Source organism: Sminthopsis crassicaudata, chromosome 2 (genome assembly GCF_048593235.1).
Source record: "Sminthopsis crassicaudata isolate SCR6 chromosome 2, ASM4859323v1, whole genome shotgun sequence".
Taxonomy (NCBI): Eukaryota; Metazoa; Chordata; class Mammalia; order Dasyuromorphia; family Dasyuridae; genus Sminthopsis; species Sminthopsis crassicaudata.
Genome location: NC_133618.1, coordinates 39,804,705 through 39,823,922, shown reverse-complemented (window position 1 = coordinate 39,823,922; position 19,218 = coordinate 39,804,705). Strand labels below are relative to the sequence as shown.

General features: G+C 41.1%; 1 protein-coding gene across 1 annotated transcript in view; it reads right to left on the bottom strand.

Annotated features, from left to right (window-relative positions):
* Positions 1 to 19,218, bottom strand: part of HYDIN (HYDIN axonemal central pair apparatus protein) — a 414,007-nt gene that overhangs the window by 161,070 nt on the left and 233,719 nt on the right. Inside the window, 4 exon segments of the mRNA XM_074285934.1 lie at positions 2,187 to 2,500; positions 4,385 to 4,528; positions 17,398 to 17,541; positions 18,298 to 18,547. Of these exon segments, the coding sequence (XP_074142035.1) occupies positions 2,187 to 2,500; positions 4,385 to 4,528; positions 17,398 to 17,541; positions 18,298 to 18,547 (852 nt within the window).

The following is a 19,218-nucleotide window of genomic DNA, read 5'->3' as shown; positions in this document are numbered from 1 at the left end:
ATGGCCAAAATATTAAATCATCAATCGATTATAAATACTTAATATGTTATCAATATTGCTGTTATGGTTATTATAATTATTCATGAGCTAGAAGGGCCATTAAAATTATCTAATCGAAGCTCCTCATTATGCAGATGAGGAAATCAGCAGAATTGGGATCAGACTCCAGTGCACCCTAGGCTCATTATACCTTCCTTGATTGCAATCTCCTTTTTTGTTTACAAAGAGTTCAATAGAAGATCAATTGACAGGCTCCCCTGCTTAAAGGAGGCGTTCACCTAAAAGAGCCCGCAGTTCCTCTCTGGATGCCAGGTAATAGGCTTTCATCACCAGCACATCCCATTACTGATCATCAGTGGAGTCGAGGACAAAACCTAGCATTTCTGTTTTCAGTTTATTCAATATTATATCTCTTCTCTTGACTGTAAGAAAAATGAGACAATTGCTTACTTATTTTTCTCCTTCAAGACACATAAACCAACTATTTCTGATAATGCTTGTTGACAACATTGCCAACATGGAAGAGCTGGCAACAGGAGCCCGAACTGGACTCAATTGTGGCGGAGCCTTCCTTCCACTTGGTTCAGAAGAGCAACTTCCTCCTGTCTCAGTTTCTGAGTTCGTTCCCTGTGCAAACTCCTGTGTACCCACAGCACTCAGAATCAAAAAAGGAAACAATGAAGAGGGAGAACTCAAAATCAGTTTATGCAGAAACAAACCAACGCCACACTAAGTATTTTAATGGAGCTTTGGCTAAATACAGGTTTTAAATGTCACGATTTTAATTGCAGAGCCTGGGTTTCCACAGAAAAGGAAAAAATGTCCTTTGGCTCCAGTTGGAAAACTCATTAAGCTGCGTCATATCAATATCAGTCCATATAACAAGATGGGCAATGCCCATTATTCCAGATGGACTTGCTTCCCCACAATTATTTAAAATGTTAAATATTGACAATATTTAAATGCCAAACAAAAACCATCTATGCTACATTGCTTATATTTTCTCTGGGCCACTTAATGAGCATCCAGTGAGTGCTAACTGCACTCCAAGACAGGCCTTGGATGGTCATTAGGTACCCACTGGAGACTCCAGAGAGAGCACATGATTGCTTCATTAATGGCACACAACTGAAGAACAGGCTCTGATCGTCAGATATAAAATAGGAATCACACAGACGCACTAACAACTTGGGAAAGGGACTGGGAGGTGCCTTCATGATACAATGGGCATTTGAAATGAAGGTCAGGCTAATTAAAATCTGAAAACTGATTCTGCCTTTGAGTTGCCTAAAGAAAAGAGAGACATATTCTGAAACATTAAAACCCTAGTGAGCATAGGAGTAGATGAATAATTTTATCTGAAAGGATAAATTTTAAAATCTATTTTATTTTAGTTTATATTATTTTTATTTTATTAAATAATTTTTTAAATTCCCAAAGGAATATTTCCAAAATTAAAATGAAATTCAGAATTAGATTTAATTAAAATCTAATTTAACAAAAGGGCCACCTCCAAAATTGATATCCTAAAGTCTACTTTTCTCTGCTTTACTCTCATTTGACTATTCTTCATAAAAATCAAAGGATCTTAGAATTAACTTTGATACATCTTAATATTGATTGACCTTAGGAGAAAGCCTGGTGAATAGAGTGCTGTCTGGAGACAGGAAGAAGGAATTGGAAGACCATTTGTCAAGAAAACCCCATATGAGGTCATGAAGAGTCGAACACTATTGGAAAACAACTGAACAACAGCTGTGTTCTTAAAATTTGAGGTCGGGGATCAAAGAAACTCTGAATAGGAGCACAGTGGCCACAAAGCACTCTAACTTTAAGGCATGGAACCCAACCACCCATGACTATCTCTCCTTTTGGATATGTGTGAGCCTGATGAATTTGTTGATCATGGCACATTAGCTTAACACATTAACACACAGAGACGTTTCTCTTAATCCATCCTCAGAACTGGGTACCCACATCTTCCTGGACGGCGCTGAATTCATTAAGATGAAATGTGTTTCTTGGAGAGTCCCCCTGGCCAGAGGATCGGCCATCTGGACCAGGAAGGCTCACAGAGAGACAGACACACCAGAACTAATGCATCGGGCTTAACCCCCACATAAGAAAGACAAGACCAAAGCAGAAGCTCCACAAAAAGGGGTCACAAACTGGGAAGCAACCATTACCTTATCTGGTTTTCGTTGTCATCCACCAGGAAGGACCATCGGAATTTCACCACCAGAGGGCTGCAGTTGACCATTTGGATGTATCGAATCTCCTCCGTGTCATTCAGGATGCAGCCGAAATCCACTTCCATGGTCTCAAAGGTGAGGTTGGGGAAATGCACTTCTCCCCGGAGGTTCACATAGTCCACTTGCGGGTGCTCTAAATACTTGATGGACAGGACTTCTTCTGCTACCCACTGGTTCAAATCGCTTCGGATGCAAGGGTCAAATTTGATCATCAATTTCTTCTCTGTCCCAACTTCCATTTCCATGGGCTGTGGACAAGAAACAAGAAACAAAACCATTTTTTATGTTGTGCTTTAAGAACAATAGTCCAATCTTCAGACCATTTTCCATCCTACCACACACATTGACCAACAAAAGTTTGACGTGACAAAATCTATTATTTTTGCGATATAGAAAGAAAGCCTACTATAATGAAATATAAGCTTGTGAAATTAAAGAAATGGGGTTATAACAAGAATTGTAAGATTATAAAGGATACAGGGAGAGAAGGAAAATCTATATTACATATATTGCTAAATATAACAACAACTAGCATTTTTAGAACATTTTCGCTTTGCTTTACATATGCTCTCTTTTGATCCTCACAACAATCCTGTAATTGGGTACTATTATTAGTCCTATTTTACAGATGGAGCAAACAAGTGAAAAATGATTTGTTCAGGATCACCAAGCTAGCAACTTCTGAGGCAGGAGCTAACTCTGATCCTCCCAATTCCCTGCCTAGCACTCAATGCACATACCCCCAAGCGGCCTCATGGTCTTTCTGTGAAAATGAGGACAAGTGAATTGATGGAGACTTTTAAAATCAGATTTCATAAAGGCTCAATTAAAAAAATCTTTGGGGAATGGTCCCCAAAAGAATGCATTAGGTCAGGCAAGTTCTTGGTTAATGTCTATGATCCTAAGACTGGGTCTCTTTTTAACTGGTATGGACTTTCAGCATTCTCTGGGGAAGTTTAAAGGGATTACGATATTTCTTAGATAAATTTTTTTAATGTATTTGTTCTTTAGCTTATGTGTCTGAAATCTTTTATGTTCTTCTGAATTCCAAGGAGCACAGTAAAATCTCCCCATAGGAAAGGCTGGACATGGTGATTTCTCTTTCTCACTCCAGGTCCTAGATTTTGCCTGGTTCCACTTTCCCATGGTCCTGAGCAGGGCCAGGCCCATTACCAGAAGCCAATGACCCATTGGAGCAGCTTCTCCCTCTGCTCTTTTCCCCCTTCCATCTGGATTCTGGCCCTTTCCCCACCTCCTGGAAAAGAGACCGAGAATCTGCAGGATCCTTCCATCTGTGACAGCATGACTGGGTCACTTAAGGCTGGATTATTTAAAGGTCCACATCAAGGTAGTAAAACTGATCAATCAATCAATCAACATTTATTAAGTACCTGCCCACTACAGACCAACTTCCCTTTAATTAGGCCTGAGCTGAAAGCCAGATGTAACCATCTTTTGTGTCTTACTGCCGTTACTGTGGATTTCAGACAAATCCTTGGGGACCTGTGACAGTGTCTGCAAAGCATAATGTGACCAGCATTCCTGGATCATGACAGCCACAAAGCCGACATCACAGAGAATCCTAGATTTTTAGACAAATGTTCTGTTGACTGGGCTACACTTTTTATACATTTAAAACTTAAATACAAAACAGGAAAAGAAAAAATTGCCATGTGCACAGCAGAACAGAAGAGAGGATTCCAAATATAAAGCGATATATTTCCATTTCAAGGAAGCCTCTGTAATGAATACTACACGTTGCCTTCAGAGCTGCCCATATTTTCTTTACTTCCTTGCAAGTTTTCTTTTGTTCTCTGCTATGCCCTTTTTACTTTATCCTTCCCCTCCCTTTCCTTCCTCCCATCCCTTGGGCTAGATTTTTAAAGAGAAATAATTTTCAACTTTATTCTCTGTATGCTTACTGTTAGTGTCCCTATGGGCCATCCTGGGTAAAAAAAAAATATGGATGGTCGCTTCGCAGACATGGCAAAGGGCCCTGTACCCATCGGAGTAGGGCTTAGGTGAGGGACTGGGTCCCTTCCCGTTGGCAGAGTCTGCAGAATGAAGCTGGATCTTTTCTCCTGCCCACCTACCAAAGGGCTTGCCATCGGGTAAGTGTGTTGTCTGCTTACCCCATAGGGCCGGGGCAGGTGAGAGTGGCTCAGATCGCACAGGTGAAAGGGCTCTTTGGTGGTCAGTATTGCTCGGACCAGCAGAGAGGAGACATTCTTCATAGTGAGAATCTTGAATTGCGGCTCCAACTCAGTGTGAGGTTGCTGTGTCAATGGGAAAAAACAAAATTAATAAGCACATCAGCTGTCTGTGCCCCACTCAGCTACCAACCTGTGGAATAAAGATTAAAATTAATATAAAACCAGAAGAACAAGGAAAAGAGCATATGATGTACAATTATATCTTTAAATCAGACCTTTTTAAGCAAATGGCCTACGAAAAAAGGAAATAAAATCCAGATTATAATTTCAGGCATAAGTTTACCTGATGTAAATGAATTGTTCTAATGGGAAGACCAAAAGATCTAAAACATGCATTAGTCAGCAAATACTCTTATTTGCAAAGGAAAGAGGTAACGGCAGCCAAAAGCAGCACCAGTTTAAAATGTATACTCATTTATAAAATCTTACAAAGAAGGATGCTGGAAGATTATGAACAGCATAGCCTCATAAAATAGAGAAAAGCAGTGAAGGGTGAACCTAGTTTAAGCAAAACTTGGCAAGGAGACCCAGCTGAGCCAAGTCATTCCGAGGGAATTTAAGGACAAAACCAGAAGGACAACAAACAGATGAAAAAATATCTGCAAAGATTCTTGTAACTTTTTTTTTAACCATCAAGGACACCGGAGTCACCACACTTGTACTATAAACACCATGGCTTTAGGTCTGCTTATAGAGGAATTAGAGATGGTGCTGAAGAAGACAAAGATGGAAGAAGCAGCTGGGCTAGACCACGTCTTACAGAGGAAGTTTGTGCTAGAAGTTGATTAAATTGTACTGGCACCCAGGGATGGATTCCCAAGGGATTTATAGGAAGGGAAGATGCTAAAAACAGAAAAAAAACTATACAGACCCTTATCATTGTTGTAAAAACAGACTAAGAGAACATTGGCAACTACTAACATAAGGCTATTTTCCCATTTCTTTACAATTTTTACAAAAATCATCTCTCCATATTTTAAGAGTATCCTTGATAGAAAAAGGCAGGATTTCACAAGTGTAGTCCATCAAGTCACATATTTACCATAATATAAGTAACTACAAGGCATATCAAATGTAAGGTTCCATGGTGCTTATTGTTTATTTTTTAATAATAGCTTTTTATTTTCAAAATATATGCAAAGATAGTCTTCAACATTCACCCCTACAGAGCCCCGTGTTCCATTTTCCCCCTCCCTTCCCCTCACCCTCTTCCCCTTGATAGCAAGCAATCCAATATATATTAAACATATTTCCATATTTATCTTGTTACACAAGAAAAATCAGACCCTATATCCCAAAGAAATACTAAAGAAGGGAAAGGGACCTGTATGTGCCAAAATGTTTGTGGCAGCTCTTTTTGTAGTGGCTAGAAGCTGGAAGATGAATGGATGTCCATCAGTTGGAGAATGGTTGGGTAAATTGTGGTATATGAAGGTTATGGAATATTATTATTCTGTAAAAATGACCAACAGGAGGAATACAGAGAGGCTTGGAGAGACTTACATCAACTGATGCTGAGTGAAATGAGCAGAACCAGAAGATCACTATACACTTCAACAACAATACTGTATGAGGATGTATTCTGATGGAAGTGGATATCTTCAACATAGGGAAGAGCTAATCCAATTCCAATTGACCAATGATGGACAGAATCAGCTACATCCAGAAAAGGAACACTGGGAAATGAGTGTAAACTGTGAGAATTGTTTTTTTTTGTTTGTTTGTTTTGTTTCTCTTCCCAGATTATTTTTACCTTGCGAATACAATCCTTCCTTTGCAACAACAACAACAACAACAAAATTTGGTTCTGCACATATATATTGTACCTAGGATATACTATAAGATATTTAATATGTATGGGAATGCCCGCCATCCAGGGGAGGGGGTGGTGGGAAGGAGGGGAAAAGCTTGGAACAGAAGGGAGTACAAGGGATAATGTTGTAAAAAAAAATCTACCTATGCATATTTACTGTCAAAGAAATGTTATAATTATAAAAATTAATAAAAAACAAAATTAAAAAAAAGAAAAATGTGGAACACAAGGTTTAGAAAAAGTGAATGTTGAAAACTATCTTTGCATATATTTTGAAAAATAAAAAGCTATTATTAAAAAAAAAAAAAAAGAAAAGAAAAATCAGGCCCAAAAGGAAAAAAAGAGAAAGCAAAAAAGCAGTGCTTATTGTTTATTGGCTATGAAAAAGCACTTGATTCAGTAAAGCAGGATTTCACATTAGCAGTTCTTCTCCAAATAGATATTTCCAAAGAATATGTGAAAATTATATGGGATTTATGGAAAGTTTTAACAGTTTGTTCATTGACCCTGTATTTTTAATATCAGGAAGAACAAAAACAGGGAGACCCATGAATGTGCCTCTGTCATGGAGGAGAGCTAGTGCAGAGTCCAAGTTAAAGAGGGATTTCCTATGGAGGGTAAGAGTCTCTAGAGCTTTCTGTTTGTGGATAATACTGTACTGACTAAATCAAGCCAGAGTCTTTGGGAAGAGATCTAGAATCACTCCAAAGAGTTTGTCCTAATAAACACAGGAAAAGCCAAATGGGTGAAGAATGCCAGACTTTGATAAGCCGTCGGTTCCATGGGACTCATTTATTGAAATGGTAAATGAACAGTGAGCAAGGAACCCCACTGGAGAGAATATCCGCCTTGGTGCAATCCCAGATTTATTTAAATATTTGAGAGCAATGTCTATACATATGCTGCCAGCTTTGTTCCACAAAGTCCCTCTTCTTTACAACCAACAACAGGCCTGAGAAGAGGAGCTTTGATGATAAAAGGCAGTATTTGGAAATTAGGGTAGGCTAATGGAATCAAAGCTTATTTGAATCACAAAGTCTGTATCCAGTTTCTGACCTTGTCACTGACTGGCTGACAAAACACAAACCAGCAATGTTCCCTTGTGGATGACTGAGTTTCTCCTTTTCTAAAATTGTTCTCCACATCACTGACAGACATATTGTGAAATGAAGTCCTTCACATAAAGTAATTTTTAAATGAGTTTTGTTTTCTTTAAGAAAATCAGAGGAGATATGTGCCAACCTTCAAATGAGAGATAGAACTCTTGGGCAGTGCAAGTGTCTGATAAATTTTGATGATAGAGGCAGTGGTGATGGCAGTAAAAGTAACAATATCATAAAGGAAAGTCTAGTAAATTTGATATTACAGTGGAATTCTTCTCTTCCTCCATGGACTTCTTAGGAAATAATCCAAATATCAATAAAGTGGGCAAAACCTTCCTTAATTGGCCTCCAATTACAGTCTTGGGCTTCTATAGTAAGCAGACTGATATGTAATATTTTTATTTGCAAAACATTTGAAAACATTAATTTGGAAAGTTTTCCTTCTAAAAAGAACTATTTCCAAATTAGCAGAACATATTTTTCTTCCTGTAAAGGAGACAAGTTGTTTTGATTTGAGTTACAGACCAAACTGGGAAAAGAATGAAGTGGAAACCTTTCCACTTCCCAAGTTCCTTAGTCAGATGCTCACCTTCACTAGTTTCTGTTACACCGAGGTTTAGATTATCCACCCCTAACATAAGGATACAAATTCTTGCTTTGAACTTGCAATGATCAGTTCAATGATTTGGGAATAAGTATTAGCACCATCTGGCTTTTTAAATGAGCAGACCCACCATGGCCTGGAGAAATGTCTGCCCAGTGACCTTCCCAGGAGGATGATCTGGCATATTCCAAATAACAAAAGTCACATTCAGTTAGTTTTGGCCTGGAGCCAAATGGAGAAAAGTGATGAGGAGGAGTCGACATACAAATAATCCATCCTATTTTGGACTGTCTTCCTCTACCTGGGCTACTGATCTCCCAAATTTCCACAGGGAATACCTTCTACCTTTAGCACTGGGAGGTTATGACTCAGATTGTCTGCTGGCTTCTGAGATGACCTTTCCAGAGCTACCTAGATGTGAGAACATTTCTTTGGCTTATGAATGGTAGTTATTAAATAGTTGGTATTGGAGAAAACGAGAGAGTATTCTTTATGAGGGCTGTTGATAGCCTCATATTTTATATGTTGGAACATATTGTTGAACAGAAAATGAGAAGGGAAAATACATAACTTAAGAGGCACACGATTAAATCTTAATATCAAGACATGATAGATGCTGAATAATAAAATTGTCACTCTTCAACACTCTTATGGTTATATAAATGCAAACGGAAATTGAGGCTGCCTGAAGGCTTGCCAAAAAAGGAATGGACAACAGAAAAACTGAGGAAAAAAATGAATAAGCAATAGAGAAACCCCAATATCATAAAGAAATACTACTAGAAAAATTAAACAAAGAAAAATCTCCATAAAGAAAGGAGACAAGACCAACCAAATCTCTAAAAGAGAAAATGGGCATATTTAAAGAACCTTTTTAGAATGGTTTTAATGGTTTAAATGGTTTTAAATCATAGTAAGAGACACATAGGAATACTTGGGACATAAAAACTTGGAAATAAGAATTTGGAAGGTGAATTCAAAAAGACAAACATGAAAATTGATAAAATAGAAGGCAGTGAAAAATCTCAGTGAATCAGTGGACTTCCGGAGGACTAAATGAGTGTGATTTGGGTAGAAAAAACAAATCAGAGATTAAAGAAAAAAATAGCATTACAAAAAATCGGTGATACTGGAAGAAAATGTCCCACTACTACAAACTGAATCAGCTAAAGAGCAAGAAGATGGAGCTCAGTGAAGAAATCTGGGAATTACAGGTTATAGGAACAAAGAAATAAAATCTACCTACCATATACCAAGAAATTAGGGAATTACAGGATGGGCAGAGTGAAATCAAGAGAATTCACAGGAAGTCAGTAGAGAGAAATTCTGTTTAACTCTAAAAATGTAGTCAATAAGTTCTAGAATTCCAGAGTCAAGGAGAGAGTTTTACAAACAGCCAAAAGGAAGCAATAAACAATTATCAATTACACTAATTATACTAATTTAAGTTGTTCATGATTATTCATTGAAAGAGCACAGCATGCCATATACTAAGAAATTAATGAAACTGACCTGGGCCCCCAAGATCACCTATGCTGCAAAGCTGAGCACACTCCATTATGAGAAAAAAGACTTTTTCAGTGAGATCTGCAATTTCCTTATTTCTTGGTATATGGCAGGTAGATTTTATTTCTTTGTTCCTTCTCTTTGTTTCTTCTCCCCCTTTGCCCCTTTCATTCCTTTCCAATGAAAGAGTAGGATTGTATTAACATGGATTTGGAAGGGAAAACCCAAATGAATTGCAATTTTGCATTTCCTCAGGTCCCTCCACAAAAGTCCGGCCCTGCCAGACTAAGCCACTTTTGGCCTGGCAACTGCAGCCAAACTGGCCTAGAAGGTGAGCGCCAGCTGATCGAAGCTGGGCTGGCTGCAGGGGGACGGTCACCTGGGTCACCACGGTGCAGAAGGGGCAGGCTCGAATCCCTGCAGGGCTTGCTTACTTGGGAAAGCTTTCCTGGGTGGCAGCAGCTGTCCCTGGCCTGTGGCAGAACTTGTCCCTCAGGTCCAGCTTCCCCAGTTTGATCAAAGGCCCAAGTCACAATCGCACTAAATAATTTCTTTTGCAGCCCTCCACTCTCCCTGCAGCACCCCTGACATTTACCGATGCCCTATCGCTTTGTCTGGGGCCTCACCTCGGCAGTATTCCCACGTGAGGCTTTATCCAAGGGCTCATGATGTCCCCAGAAGGCTGGTTTTTTCCCCTTTAAAATTAGAATTGGACAGGATGCAGCAACTTCCGTAGCCAGCCCAAGTTCAACTGTATGTAAAAGCAACTCCCACTATAGGATACCTGACAAGTGGCTTTTATCTACAGACCTACAAGGAAACCACTTGCTTAGGTTACCCAAAGAATTTGGAAGCTTAAATCTATTATGATTCTTACAAGGTGCTAAGTCAGTGGAATTGATAGAGACAATGGTTGTTTAGTAGGTGCTTAACAGTTCTCTAGATGTACTTAGTAGAGTTCACACCTTTAAGGGAGCATATAAAAGCAGGAGCTCCAACAAGCCCACAGAGACCCACAATCCCACTCTCTAAGGTGGAGACAGATTCATTCCATTTTCCATCTTTGTGCTGGCTGGAGGCTTTGGATTCAGAGGGAGCTAGAGGCAGAAGCTGGAAGGGACAAAGGACTAGCAGCAAGAGCTTCTGCAACCAAGGAGAGAGTTGGGCCTCTAAGAAAGCTAAATGGGCTATTTTGAAGGAGACAATAAAGGATCTGGACTTTAACTCCTGGCTGCATTTGGGGTGATTATTTAAACTGAACTGAAACGAAGGCAGCTTCCAGAAGCCCCCAAGAAACCTGCTCCCAGAGAACATTATATTTTAGAGAAGAGAATATTGCAGAAATCTTCATATAACTATAGGGAGTTTGCCATGTTTTCATCAGTGTAATTCATCTTATGAAAAGACATTTCTCAATTCAGGACCCATTATGGCAAAGATCTGTCCCTCATCAACTCTTGACATTAAAGAATGGATTTTTTAAAGATCTCCAACAGACTGTGAATTGCTTCCAAGTAATATCTTTATATGGCAGATCACAGATACATCTCGGACACGTGTGGATGCATTCTTCAAGGGCTATAAAGAAATCTTTGCATTTAGAGGAACAGTCTCAAAGTCTTTGAAATCACTGCCTGTGACTATCATCTCTGATTATCTCAAAGAATAATTTAACAATCAAAATATGTGAGGAGGTCAACAACAGGAATGGAAAAGATAACAATAAGCTAGCTCACATTTAGATAGTATTTCAAAGTTTACAAAGCACTTAATGGAAACCACTCACAGCACAGGTCACTCACAGAACTCGGTTTCTGGAAGTCAGGTAACAGAAAGATTTCTTAGATCACATGCAAATTCTTCTATGAATTTTCATGGCAGAAGGGTGGCTGAAAAAAATCTGTTGCCTTAGATCTTCTATGATCTTAAGAACCAGTCGGTCAGTAAATAATAAGCACTGGGGATGTAAGAGGCAAAAAGACAATCTCTGCTCTGGAGAAGCTTACAGTCTAAAGGCAGAGACAGGAAGCAAGCACAGAGGTACAAACAAGCCCTCTACAATCTAAAAAAAATAATTAATATGGGGAAGGCACCAGAATGGAGTTTTTGTTTGTCCTTCCTTCTCAAAGACAACCATGACATCAGGAAGACAATGTCGTGACATGCGTGTTGAGAGATGCTGCAGAATGGAGAGGGCTTGGGGGGGGTCCAGCATGGCCGAGGGGCTGTGAGTCTGAGGGAGGGAGAACTTGAGCTGCTTCTCCCTGAGGCGTGGAACTAAGTCCTGCCTTGAGCTAGCACGCACCAGAGGAGAAAGCAGGAAAAGATGAATGGATGGATGGAAAGAAAGATAGGTAGGTAGACAGAAGGATGGACAGAATTACAGATGGATGGATGGATAGATGGAAGATGGATGAATAGAGATGGATGGATGGATAAATAAATAGACAGGCAGACAGATAGATAGATGGACAGAAATACAGATGGATGGATGGATAGAAGATCTCTAACCTTAAGAATTTGTGTTGTGTTGGGAGAGATAACTCATACTTATGCAAATATGTACAGAACAAATTTAAAATAAATGCAAGATTGTTTGGAGACAAAGGGAAATATTGGGAAAAACTTCATGTAGTAGAAAGGGGGGAATTTGAAGAGAGGGATATTGAAAGTGGTGATAGCCTTTCCAGATCTCCTGTGCTCACCTGGGTCTTATTCTAAGGTTTTGGTATGATAAGCCATCAAAAGTCTGCTAAAACATAAAAGGAAGGAAAGAAGCACCTATTAAGTGTCTGTTGTGTATTAGCTACTGTACTAAGGGTTTTACAAAAATTGTCTCCTTTAATTTTCACAATAATCCTTGGAAGTAGGTACTATTATCCCCATTTTGCAGTCGAGGAAACTGAGGCAAAGAGAGCTTAAATGGCTTGCCCAGGGTCCCACAGCTAGGCAGTATCTAAACTCAGATATTCAATAGCAGAGGCCAGGATCAATAGCAGAGCTTCTCCGTCTTAAATACCATAAATCATCAATCCTTCGCTTACTTAGCCATAAAGATTGCACAAAGCTCTCAGCTTTCTGATCTCTGGCTCTGGCCACTATTCCGGTGCTGACCTGGTCCCAGTGCTGACAGACCCTCTGATAACCACCACGTGACCATCTTTTGAGGAAGGCCCAGTTGGCTCTCTGCTCCCTAAAGATAATGGTGCTCACTTTCCACATGATGACCACAATCAAACCCAGAATATTTTCTCCATGCTTTTCCTGTCGTGCTTTTGGACTAAAGCTGCTGCTGCGATTCCTGGACTGGCCTAAGCCAGCCAAGATGCCGGCTTCCAGCCCCCGACTGGATGATGGCGCCGGGAGGGTGCAGTCGACACTAGTGGAGATGACCTTGTAGCAGAATGGCTGAAATAACTGGAGGTGGGAAGAGGCTCTGCCTCTCAGCATCGCACAATCGGCAAGCTACTGCCAGTCATGGTCCTGACACAGATACCCGGTCCCCTTGTTTCCTTATAAACTTCTGCTGAGCACAGTGGGGAACAACAATACTAATGGTTATAATGGGGGCACTAATTATAATAACGATGCTGACAGAGAGCAGTCATAGGACTTCTATTAATAGCATTTTATAATGCGCTTTATTGAACATTTTCAAAGGTACCATCCATAAGAGAGGGGTGATTATTATCCCCATTTTGCAATTACAGAAACTGAGGCACACAGAGGTGGAAGTCCCCGTCCAGTCACACAGGTAGTGTCTGAAGCAGGACTTGACCTTTTCTCCCTACTCCACATCCAACCCCCCAGTCTGTAGTTTGATCTTCAGAGTGGCCTGGGAGGGAGGTTGTTATTCTGCCCATTGTACAGATGAGAGAATTGAGTCTGAGAGGGGCTTCACAGAGTGCAGGGCCGGCTGCCTCCGAGTTCTCTCAGAGAACTACGGCAAGCCACTGCCCGGCTCCCGAGTTTGCTGTTTCTGTGGGCACAGCCCTTTACATCCTGGGCTGTTGTTGGTCTGCCCACAAAGGGAAAAAGCATTTTTCCTATCAGCATTTTTTGGCAAGGCAAGTGGGGGCAGGGGACTTGTTCGGAGCCACACCCCAGGAAGTGCTCGGTGCTGGTTTGATCTCTGCCCCCCCCCTCCAGCCAGCACTCTCGTCCCCATGCCATCTAGCCGCCCCGGCTCTGACTATTTTGCTTCACTGAGGAGCTGCCAGCACAAATAACTATGTTCTGGCTTGGCTAGCACTGTCTTTGGCTCTTACAGAAAAATGGGACAATCACAAATAGAGCCATCCCATACAAAAGCCTCCTTTATTTCCCAAACTACCTCTTCCTCCACTCTCTCCCTGACCCAAGGAGAGCACTTCCTATTTCACTGCTCAGAATAAAAGGCCTGGGCCGTCAGTTCTCCGCTCCCTTCTATCCTCTGCCAGTCCCAGAAGAAGAGCCCTTCCTGCCAAAGCTAACCCCTCCCCTCCTGCCCCCGGTCCCAGGCCCTGTCTGGGGGCTCGCCCGGAGACGTCCCACCTCTCTGATTTCCAACCTCTCCTTGTTGTTCTTCCCGGCTTCTCTCAGTCATGTCCAGGTCTTCTCCTTCCCCTTGACCTTGGGGCTCCTTGGGCGGCCTCTCACCCATAGCTCTACCCTTCTCAGTCCAGCTTCTGACTCGGCTATTTCACAGGACTTTCTGCCAGGATTCTCCATCTTGATTTTTGAGCTCTCTTTGGGTTTGGCCACGGCCGCCTCCTCTGAACAGGCTCCCCCTCAGAGCTTCTGGATGCCACCATGATATTCCCTAGAATCTTGGAAGTTTTGGAAGGCAGCATCCATAAACTCCCTCTGCACAGCCCACTACACAAAGTAAGTAGGGAACCGATGCTTGTTGGCTACCGACTGTGAGGTTCTGATCCAGGAGAGCAGATGTGGGTCTGGGGAGTAGGGGAGAGAAAGGTACCTCGCTCTGGCACCTACTGATGACCCGGTAAAAGTGATGGGGAAAGCACCTGGACTATCCCAAGTATACAGGCGGATATATTATACAGGAGGATGTCCATTCTGGAAGCGACCCAGTGGTAAAGGTGGCGAGGGATGGAGACTGAAGATGTCTAGAGTACGGGGGGAAGCTTTCAAACTTTATTATGGCTCCCCAAAGTGAGAGAGAGAGAAAAAGAGCAGTTACTGTCCCATTCGTCTGCTTCTTCAGTGACATAATCTATTATTAAAATAGTCTGAGTTCAAACAGAAGGAATCCTTGATAAGGGGATTAAAAAGAAGAGATGGATTTTCCCAGGTAACATTCCATAATGTAATACAGCTGAGGGGTATCAGGGCAGAATCAGGAAGACTCATCTTCTTCATAAGTTAAAATCCTGCCTAGAATACTTCCTAGTTGTAGCCTCCTGGGCAAGTCACTTAGCTCTGCCTCAGTGTCCTCATCTGTAAAATGGACTGGAAAAGGAAATGGTAAGCCTCTCCAAATGGGATCATGAAGAGTCGGACCTGATTGAAAGGCTGAACAGCAGCAGCAGTACTCCAGTGTTTCCTAGGACTCAAGGGTTTTGTCCCCTCAGAAGGATCTAAATGACTCAGAATCGTTTATGCTACTCTTAGTTGGCAGATTTCCCTCTCCTTGGATGGTGTTTATAGCTTCTTCCCAAAAAGAGTTTTGGGGAACCAGGGATAAGATTATGGAAGGAGGTTACTTTTAGTGTTATGGAAGACATAAACTTATTTTTTAACATTGTGGTTTACTTGACATAAAGAAGACACTTTACCTATTTGGTAGTAGGTTTTTAAGTCTTTAGAAGAAGATAAAAGGCAAGTCTTTGCCCAACATCTGAGGAAGAAGATGGCACTCTCAAAGTAGAAGTCTCTAATGGGACCAAAACTTGCTATTATTTTTGTTTGAAAAGATGGAGGTTTCAGGGGGCAGGGCCTTGGAACACTCATTGGGTGACAGCACAAATCGAGTTCCAATATCAGTAGAGATCCTGGGACAAATTGCCCATCAGAGTCTTGTGACTTCTTAGCTGTCTCAATTCAAATGATCTAGACCAGTGATAGGAATTAGTGACAATTCTGGAAACGTTGTCATTCATTTGTTGGACCTGGTTTTCTGGTACTTTTTTCTTGGCTATCATGTTATTTTATCTCAAAAGATTTTCATAAACTCACTTTTACATAATTTTCCTACTTTGAAAAATCATTTACATTGTTTTTTTTCTTATTTTAATTTTAAGCTCCTCTTCTAGTTTTAGGGTTGTTTTGATATTGTTTTATTTTAGTTTACTGATTTTTAATACACATTGTTTTATGAATTGTGTTGAGAGAGAAAATCAGAGCAAAAGGGAAAAATCATGGGAGAGAAAATAAAAACAGAAAAAAGTGAACATTGCATGTGTTGATTTATATTTGATATGTAAAAAATATGTTAAAAAAAGGACCACAAGTTTTTTTAGTACTCTCTATCAAGGGTGAGGGGAATATAGTGAGATCTTTGGCAAATCCTTGGAGCTGTTGTGCTCACAATAGCCCTGGCCAGTATTCAGCCAGTCCCCTATCCACTCCAAAGACTGGCACAGCCAAATGGTTTAAAGGGTGAGGAAGGGTAAGGAAAGTTATCACAAGTATGTTCTAGAGTTTTAATGGTCTTCAGGTTGTTTCTGTTAGTAGCTATTTCAGTGACTTTGGAAGTGGGGTATTTTAAATTATTACTCTATTACATATTTATGACAATTATTAAAATAGTTTTAATTAGATTTTATGACTCACTAGTAACTATTGAATTTTTTTAAGAGAAAAAAGCCCTTGTGAACCTTTTGGACTTGGCCAAATTCAATGAACCAATCAATGCTGTTTGTCCTTTATTTTCAAAGGGGCTGATGAGGGCCCCAGCCATGTCTTGACTCATGGGTAAATTGGGCTGAAGTGAGACAGCTGCACAAAGTAATCAGCCTCACTCTCTGGTCCAACAGCAGGCCAAAAGTCAGGGTGATGGGATGGTCCGGCTTCTTCAGTGTCCGACCCAGCTCTAAGCATCCCCATTGCCTGAATCCGCCACCTCCAAGGCGCCCATTCTGTGGGCCACAAACACTTATCACCTACTTACTGTGTGCGTGGACTCAGGCTAAGGGCACTTTGTGACCTCACACAGCTTACACTCTAATGCATAAACAACAAGCCAGCAAATATATACAGGAAAAAAGGAAATAATTAACAGACAGAAGGACTGGACTAAAAGAGGTTGGGAAAAGCTTCCTGTAAAAGGTAGAAAGGGCACGGGAGGCACATTGGTTTAGAGCTCTAGGCCTGGAGTCAGGAAGACCAGCGTTCCATCAGACACTCACTGGCTGTGTGAGTTACCTTATCCTGTCGGCCTCAGTTTCCTCACCTGTAAAATGAGCCGGAGAAGGAAATCACAAACCTCTCTAATGTCTCTGCCAAAGAAACTCCAAATGGGGTCACAAAGAGTCGGACGTGATTGAAACAATTGAACAACAATGGAAGAAGCTGGGAAGAACAGGACTGGTCCAAAAAGTATGAGTGAATAAATCTCAAAAGTACCAACATTTTCCAGACAGAAAATATATATAATGTTCATTACTTTTGTGCCTACTAAAACATAACTGAAAAAAGGCATTTCTAGTGAATGTGAGATCTTTTGATTTTGCTATTTTTCCCCAACAATATTCTAAATGTAATTTTCATAGGAGCTTACATACCAAAGGGGTTATATCATCTGGAATAAGATTTCAATTTTTCTCAAAATTGAGGCTTCAAAACAATTCCAAGGTATAGGTTTGATATTAATCTATTATTAAGTTTTGTTTTCCAACATAAAAATTGCTGTATAACTATGCAGGGTGGCAATTGGTACACACACATTAACCTAGGTGCTGACCTTTTCCAGGTGGTATATGAGCTTCTTGGATGAGAATACGACAAGGGGCCCGATGAACTCGCAGATGACGCTGACCGTCATGAGCTGGGTCTTCCTTATGTTTCCTCCTATGATGGCATAGCACACCAGTCTTTCTTTGACTAGCTGTATACAAAATTGAAGCATGATGAAAATGGCCAGCCATGAGTCAATCTTTCACTTAGCTGCCACTTAAGCAAAATTAATAAAGTATGTTGACTAGAATGAAAAATCTAATCAAATTATATTTTCCCAAACTTGCACTCAAGTATTTCTTCTTGTCAGAGTACAACCTCTTAGTCTTATCTTTTTCATCTGTAAAATGGGTATAAAAAAGCTCTTCCTACCTACTCCAACCTCAGGGTTATTGATAATAAAAGTACGGAAGGCACAGGAGAATGCTATGGATCTGTGAACCACCATTAGTTAAAAACTGATAATGAATAATGGGTCTTCCTTTTGGTTGCCTTTAATCTCATACATGATAAAATATGAAAAGAGAAAAAGATGGATTAATAGCTTTGGCTAAAGCTAGATGCCCCCCCCCCCCATGGAGCCCTCCTAACGTTCACATGATCCAGTAATTGACTGCTTATGGCAGGAGTCAGACATTCCTTAAATGTCATTTTAAAGTAGGATTGGCGGTAGCTATAGAAACCAGGAGAAGCACAGCAACACCCGAAGAACGAGGACAATCGGGCTGCTGTGGTAAGGCACAGCTCTAAACCAGTCCTTGAAAGAAATGGCTTCCTCTGTTATTAATTAAATTAATTAATCAGGGATTGATTTTTTCTGAGCAAAATGTCAAAGGACTTCAGAAATAGCAGTTAACAGCTGCTTTATTGGGGAGGAAAAAACTGACCGTTTGGCTTTTGTTTTTACCTTAGGAACGGCAGAAAATCCTTCCAACACCAATTCGGATGTTTGGCCAGGGGCTAGCTCCATTCTGACCGGGTGAATCTGAAACACGGGATTATGCGGGTCCGAGCTGTGCGGATTGTTCATAAGCAGGGGGTTCCCGTGGGGCCGTTTTTGTTTGTTGTTGTGATGGAAGCCTTCATTCATCCAGAACAGCTGGTGGAATCGGCGTCCCTTGTTGGTCAGTTTCAGGTGGTAGAAGTAGGGGTCCACACTGTACGGATTTCAGAAACACAGAGGGAATTATAAACGGCCGGAGGGCTGTGTACCACTCGGTAGCACCCCCATCCACACTCGTTCCCCGAATCACTCACAGGTTGGGGGTTCTGTGGGTTGGACCCTGTGGCGAGCCCACTGGGAGGCTCATGAGCAAGAGTCTGAAGGGTTCAGACCCAACTTGCTCCTAGCAAAGGCATTTAGTGAGACGGCACGGTGAAATAACAGTTGTCGGAATATTCCCCGATAAACCTGGGGTGCACTTTCCCACACGTATACACAGCGTCTCTGGAAAGACTGGGCCTGAACTAAACTGCCCAAGTGTAAGGCACCGAATGCAGCGTCCCTTGGGTGCAGCATCTCTGCTGGTTATCATTAGAGCATATGTTTTGGCTTTCTGCTGATGAAATGTCTCCTACTGATTCAGTGGTTCCCTTTTAAAGCAAGCATCCTTCACAGCTGTGATGGGGCAGGGTTGAGAGAGTCAAGTACATTCCCCCTGGACCCCAAGTGGCTCCTGTTTTTCACCATCTCCAATTCTATAAGTGCAGCACTTATGATTATTCCAGCCTGTGTTGGGCAGCTTAACACCTTCCAGGTACAGCTCAGGTGTCTGCTGATCCCCTTCCTGATTCACTCACACAGGTGTTCACATCTATACCATTACTT